This window comes from Clinocottus analis, unplaced genomic scaffold (genome assembly GCF_023055335.1).
Source record: "Clinocottus analis isolate CAN_PGR_092001 unplaced genomic scaffold, fCliAna1.0.p SCAF_5, whole genome shotgun sequence".
Lineage (NCBI taxonomy): Eukaryota > Metazoa > Chordata > Actinopteri > Perciformes > Cottidae > Clinocottus > Clinocottus analis.
This window is the reverse complement of record NW_027176207.1, coordinates 12,855,251-12,862,055: the sequence shown is the minus strand read 5'-3', so window position 1 is coordinate 12,862,055 and position 6,805 is coordinate 12,855,251. Positions and strand designations below refer to the sequence as shown.

At 41.2% G+C, this 6,805-nt stretch overlaps 1 protein-coding gene across 1 annotated transcript in view; it reads right to left on the bottom strand.

The window, feature by feature from the left end:
* Nucleotides 1-30: 30 nt before the first annotated feature.
* The window catches only part of trpc6a (transient receptor potential cation channel, subfamily C, member 6a), a 9,463-nt gene continuing 2,688 nt past the window's right edge, over nt 31-6,805 (bottom strand). Inside the window, exons 4-14 of the mRNA XM_068600295.1 lie at nt 6,468-6,768; nt 5,579-5,764; nt 4,633-4,797; nt 4,282-4,525; nt 3,978-4,205; nt 3,143-3,407; nt 2,233-2,428; nt 1,256-1,456; nt 996-1,052; nt 669-744; nt 31-255 (exon numbers count right to left, since the gene is read on the bottom strand). Of these exons, the coding sequence (XP_068456396.1) occupies nt 116-255; nt 669-744; nt 996-1,052; nt 1,256-1,456; nt 2,233-2,428; nt 3,143-3,407; nt 3,978-4,205; nt 4,282-4,525; nt 4,633-4,797; nt 5,579-5,764; nt 6,468-6,768 (2,059 nt within the window). The 3' untranslated portion in view covers nt 31-115. The remainder of the gene's footprint in view (nt 256-668; nt 745-995; nt 1,053-1,255; nt 1,457-2,232; nt 2,429-3,142; nt 3,408-3,977; nt 4,206-4,281; nt 4,526-4,632; nt 4,798-5,578; nt 5,765-6,467; nt 6,769-6,805) is intronic.

Genomic DNA, 6,805 nt, shown 5'->3' with positions numbered 1-6,805 from the left:
CATTTTAATCTTATGTCATATACTGTACATTCTTCTTTTATGTTATTGATGTTTTGTCACAATCGCTCTGTATCAATACTCAATGATGGAGAGCAGGCACTTAAACCTCCTTGTTTTACGGCAGAGCTGCTGAAGGTGTACTGATCTCTCCCAGCCTCCTCAGCAGACTGTCCAGTGTCTCCGTGTTCTGTGATTTCTCCTCCAGCAGCTCGTATCGCAGACTCGAGATGTCCTGCTTGATCTCTTTCAGTTCACCTGAAGAAAAATACACACAGGGATGAAGGAAAAATGTAATTTTAAAAGGGAAAATTAAAAGTTCTGACAAAAAAAATACTGTATGTAAAAATAAATGTGACAAGAATAGCTTTATTTCCTAAATGGATACAACAATTGAAACAAGTTCAGTTTAGCATAATTGTTCAATCAATTCAGTTTATTTTGTATTGCCCCAAATCCAAATTGCCTCGGAGGGCTTTACAATCTGTACACATAAGACATCCCTGTCCCGGGACCTCACATCGGATCAGGTTAAACTCCCCCAAAAAAACTGAAAAAACCCTTTGACAGGAAAAAAAAGAGGAAGAAACCTTCAGGAGAGCAACAGAGGACGATCCTTCTCCCCAGATGGACAGAAGCAATATATGTCATGTGTATTGAGTTGATTTTACCTTCTGTGATCTCGTCACTCTCTTTGTCCGCTTGAGATTTGATGATGTAACGCTTTATCAGACGCTTCATGATCTTCTGCAACCAGAAAATACAATTTTACAGAAAATTGTCTTTCTTGCTGTATTAACATGAAAAATAGTCACATTTTGCAAATGAACCAGCATAGTTTACTGATGGGTAGTAGTAGTGTCGCAATATATTATATTTTACAAGCTTTTCATTAATTTTGTTGTAAAATCAAATTCTGCAATGGATAAATTACTCACATACATGTGGAGTAAAACATATGTTGACTGACATTTTGTGAAATAAACATAGTTACATACCTGATATCTGGATGAGCTGGAAGAAGTACCAAAACCAGAATTTTTGTCTTCGCCGATCTGGAAAATGAAGCTGAAATGAACTTTACGGAACAAAATTCTGACACTTCTCATGATAAACTCTGTGGTGCAGCAGTAAAACCACTGGGAGGTGCTCAGGCTCCGCGTTCAAAGCTCCGAAAGTGTCATGTTTTTATTACACTACCATACAAGCTGAGAAAGGATACATGCTGTGTATACATAATACATGATGCACATGGTACCTGGTTGAGCTGTGTCTCAGTTTTTTCCTCACTCTGTCCTGCCACGTACTGCAGGAGCAGAGTCTTGATGGCCGTCACCATTCCCAGCATAGATTTTGGACTGGGGACCAGGTTAAAGGGCACAGGGAGCGTCCTCCCCTCCTCAAAGTAGGAGAACCAGAGTTTGGCCCGAGCAAACTTCCACTCCACATCAGCATCGTCCTAAAGCAACAAACGGTAGAAAGGAGACAAACTAGTTGGAAAAAGAAAAACACGCCATCGGCACCACTGATACCCGAGTCTGGAAGGAATAGTTTGACATTTTAAATAATATTCTTTACCGAGAGATTGATGAGAAGATTCATAATGGTTTGTGCAGTGAATTAACATTTCATTCGTTAGTCGTTACAAAAAACAGAAGACAAGTTGTGGTTTCACGATGTGCCCGACTATGTCTGGTTCTGGTCTCTGGTTGTCGGGCAAGACTTCCAGAAGTCACTGCTTCCGGCTCCAGAGCCAGGCTAGCTGTTTTCCCCTATTTACAGTCTTTGTGCTAAGCTATGCTAATCAGTTGCTAGCTGTAGCTTAATATATAGCATACAGATCCAAGTGGAATCAATCTTTTTTTTCTAATCCTCAGCAAAAAAGTATTGAAAAGTAAGTGAAAAGTATTTCCCAAAACGTCCAACTATTTTCTCACAAACACAAACATTTAAATAAAAAGGTTAGTACATAGACTTTAGGTTTTCCGGTAGACTTTGACCATAACACAGGGACAATGTAGACTATTTGTAATACTTAAACATACCTTAATCTATCTTATATTCTATCTTTAATATCTTATCAAACAAATCTAAACCTGGTGGTTTACCTTCATTTTTCTCCAGTTCTAAATTACAAAATTCCTCTCCTGACAAAAATTAAAAACATCTCAGACCACTGTCCACATTTGTGTCTTGGATCTAAGGCACATGATCATTAGTACTTTGACAACAAACCTCAATCTCCTGGAAAGAACTGTTAATCATGGCGATGAGCATGTTGAGCAGCACTATCACCATGGTGACGTTGTAGACGCCGTACAGCACGTAGCCAATGTTCTCGATGAATTTGTGTCCATTATTGATCACGACAGACCGGACCTCAGAAAGTCCAAATATGGCCCAGAATAACGTCTTGAAGCTCTCCTCCAGGCTAGAAGCACGCACAGAGAATGAAGGGAGATGAGAGAAAAGTTATTTTTGGTTTCTAACAGACCATTAATCATTAGCACAGAGATGTTGAAGATGCTCTGTGAGAAAACGGAAGAAGTCAAGGTTTTAAGTAATTTTCCTTCTACATGGACAATAATTAATTGCATAAAATAGGCAATCCATCAAAATATATTCATGGAAAGATGTGGTTCCCAACCAGGGGCTCGGTGCTCTACAATGGATCTCAAGTTATAATCTGAGGGGTCACAATCTGATTAAAGAGATAAGAAATCTATTAAATCTATAGAAAAGCTCTCTATTTCATAAAAAAAAAGCTCACTTTCTTGTAATTTGCTTTTATAACAATAAAGGATATATTTCCAACCTTTTCCAGACTCTAAAACTCAAATAAAATAATGAGAAATGGGGAAAACACATTTTTGTTGCTCTACTGACCGCTTGTGTTCACACTCGTAACCTGTGATAAGGAGCCCCACATAGATAAAGTTGACAGAAAATGTTGGAAGTTACTATTTCCAATGATTTTATATAAAGATGCTCGATTATCCATAATGATTTGACTACTGAATAGCATCTTTTTTGAACGTATGTGATAACTTCAAAAGGAATTATACTTTCAATCCATCCATTTTTCCAAAAAAAAGACCAAAAAACGTTCTCTAAAAGCATGCGGGCACAAATGCAGGTATCTCACGTTGTGAAGGCATCGTTCTGCTTCGCCCCCAGGTAATAAGAGTACAGGTTGAACATGCCGATCATGAACGCCAGAAAGACCAAGATAAAGATGACCATGAACTTGAAGATGTCCTTGACTGTCCTCCCCAGAGAGATCTGCAGTGGACCGAAGCTCTCGTTGGCTGGAAGGATGTAAGCTATCCGAGAGAAGCTCAGCACCACAGCCACCGCGTACAGGCCCTCCGATACCAGCTGGGGATCTGAAGGCAACCAGTAGTACCGAGCTGCAGACAAATAACATGTGAATCAGTCAGTCAACACTTTTGTACATTACTTTTAAAAAGGCATGTTTATTCAAATTGTTCCATTAAGACACCATTAGCTATTTTCCAGAGATAGTATGTTAAAAAGCCCTTGACCTTATTATAATTATGAGAATAGAAAAATCATTTTGGGGAGGACTTTTCTGTAATCTCTGCTCTTCCTGAGAAACAGTGACGGGTTTGACCTTTTCTGGCATCCAACTATTATCAATACACGTACAATCTGTGACTGAGTATACTTTTTTTGCATTATAAGGGGTCACAACACTAAAATAGGAACCACTGAACGAAGCAACTGTTACTGAGATTTGCATTTAAACAAATGTTTTGGGGTCATCGTGTTACTTTATAATGGGTTTCATCCCGTTCTGTTTTCAAAGTCCAAAGCCAGACGGTTAGCTCCGCTACAGCGGACCATGTGGATATGAACCGCCTCATACTAACTCACTGCAACTGTTTAAACACAAAGTGAATGATGCTATTTAAGGACTGGCGGTCTGTCAGTGTGTGCATGCATGTGAGCAGGCTCACCCAAAGTAAAGTAGTGTATCTCAGGGGGCAGTGTGACATTGATCAGTGTTGTGTAGTGCGTGTATACATAGGTCTGGGCTAAGTCAGCGTGTCTCAGGGTGGAGAAGCGACAACTGAAGGAGGCGAGGAAGATCGCCAGCATCCCAAAGTCCAGGAAGTTCCACGGTTCGACAAGGTACTCCCCCGGCCCTTGACTCCAGATCTCCTTCACCTCAGCCCAGATCATACCTGCAGCGACACGAGTCACATGACTGGATGTACAAGAAGTGAAGACTTTCCTCTGCTATGATCGTCTAATGCTTACCCATGACCCATGAAATGATGAGAATCTCCATCCATGTGAAGGGTGTCGTGGTTATGCGGAAGAGCAGCAGCGGGTCAGAGTTCAGTTTGAGTAATGCTGGGTGATGATGGTGGGTCATATTTGGCAACAGGGTGGTGCCCGCAAAGCGGTCAGCTGCATTCAGGATCAGAAGACCCAGAAAAATTGTGAAGGATGACGCATGGGCCACAAACTTCATGAAGGGGCTTCGCATCACTTTCCCCACCTGAGCGAGAGAGATGAAACGCGAGAAGGTTGAGAGAAAACCGTCTGCGAGGAATTAGTATTCAGGATGTTGTGTAGGTGGCATTCTTTCGCATGAATGTTTCATACTCTGCTGCACGGAGCGATCCAGTAAGCCACAGACAGTCCAGGAAGTCCGATAGCCACCGCCAGCACCACCAGCAGTTTGATAGCAGTGGTCTGTTGTCTCAGGCCGGGCAGATTTTCATACCAGATACTCAGGAGCTGCTGCTGGCAGTTAGGATGTGCCACAAACTGAAGGACAAAGACATCATAGAGTACAGGATATAAAGGATATTATTGTATTGCTCCACAGTATGGACGTACAGTAAATAGCCTGCTGTCTGAACTCTAATTTTATCCTTTTATCATAAGACGAATGACACAAAGAAGAACTTGAACAGCAAATTGAACCAACACCAGATTATTTTGTTCTCACCAATACATCCTCTGCATTGCTTTTAAAGGTTTATCTTTTTTATTTTGAAGAGATGACATTCAACCTTTCCGGGGGGGATTATTTGGTTGAATTCAGAAAGACTGTTTTTGAGTTGGACAAATCTTCTGCACAATTAATTATCCAGTAAAGTTTCTTGTGCTCATATTTGGGGCGGTCTTGTTTTCTTATTAAACAGTGTTCAAGCTACAACTAAGTTTCTTCTTCGTGATTTATTTTGGTGGGGTCATGAGAGATTTAAAAGCATCCCCCATGTGTCTTTCAGTTCCTCTCTTAACCAGGTCTTAGTGCCACAGTAGCTGTTGAACTTTACTTGTCTTCTAAAATTACATTTTTAACATCAGACTGAATCGATGCTTTTTGACGGCACAAAATAAATCTCAAAGTCTCCTGGAATAATGATAAATGTAGGTTGAACTCAGCTCCGTTGCTACATTAATAAATAACTTTATTTCAAATAATTACATGCACTTTTGGTGGTTGGTTAGAGGTTTGAAAATAAATCTTTAAACGTGATGTAATATGCTTTAAATGAACAAAAGCACTGACTTTTTCATGCCTGTTTGTGGGCATACTAACCTTTTTGAGTTCGTATTTGATGGCTAATTTAAGTCGCGTGAGGGAGGGGCGACCTGGGAGATCATAGCGTTCTTCAGAGTCCGTTTCTCCACTCAGTATGGCCTCCACCTCCTCCGTGCTGCGACACAGATCTAGAAGGCCCACCACATAGTCCTTACACTGGCTCGACAGGCAGCAGTACTCGTTCTACGAACACAATGAGGGGAAATGTGCATCAGTGAAATAGATCGCAGGAGATATGGTCTGATGCTGAGGTTATTGGTGTCGTCCAACCCATGTGACAGCACCTTAGCAGTACAATAAGTCACGGTTTTAAGGAAAAATGTGCTTCTTGACTTTAAAGAAAATATGGTCATCATTTTAAGATAAAGGTTGGCTGTTAAGGATAACTGCAGTGTGTACAATTAAATTGACAGTGATAGTTTGATGACAAAGGTTTTGTTGACTTCAAAACCTATTAGTTATTGTGGTGAGACATTTTCTGTATAGCAGGAAAAGTGGGCTTCATGATTAATTTGTCTGAGCTGTGCATTTGTATTGCAACATGTATGTATTCCATTGTACCTGTACTATACTGTCCTACTGTATCGCCAGTAATAGTTATAGTTATGTGTGTATGTCAGACCTACAATGCCTGCACTGACTACAAGATCTAGACCCCAGTCTGTTTCTGCTTCCTCTTTTAAGGCTCATAAAATGTTATTGTGTTTACTGGCAGCTTTTACTGGCAGCTGGTGGGCAGCAACATGGCAAATACAGTGTGTGTGTGTGTGTACTTGACGATTAGCTCGTGTTTAGGGCATATGGACAGTAGCACTAACAGGACGTGCATAGTGATTACAGAGTCTGTTGGTGGTTCTTTCTGTCGGCTCTTTCATAACATTTGTACCTTAAATTCTTTCTCAATATCAGCCAGCATGGCCAGTTCGTTGCTGAGCTCCAGGGCTGCCAGCACTGGGTCCTCATTGGACAGGCAGAGGTAAGCAGGACTGGCAAGTCCTTTGTAGGCATTGATCCTGGATCGCGAGTGGCTGAAGGAATCAAACTGTTGCTGGTAGTTACAGGAGTCGCAGTCACAGAAGTAATCATGAGGAGGGTCGATGTGAGCCCCTTTACTCAGCAGGGTGTGAACTATCTCGTACTCTTGGCAGTGCGCTGCAAGGATCACTGGAGTGATGTCATGAGAGAACCTGTGGGGACGCACACACACAACGACATAAAGACCAA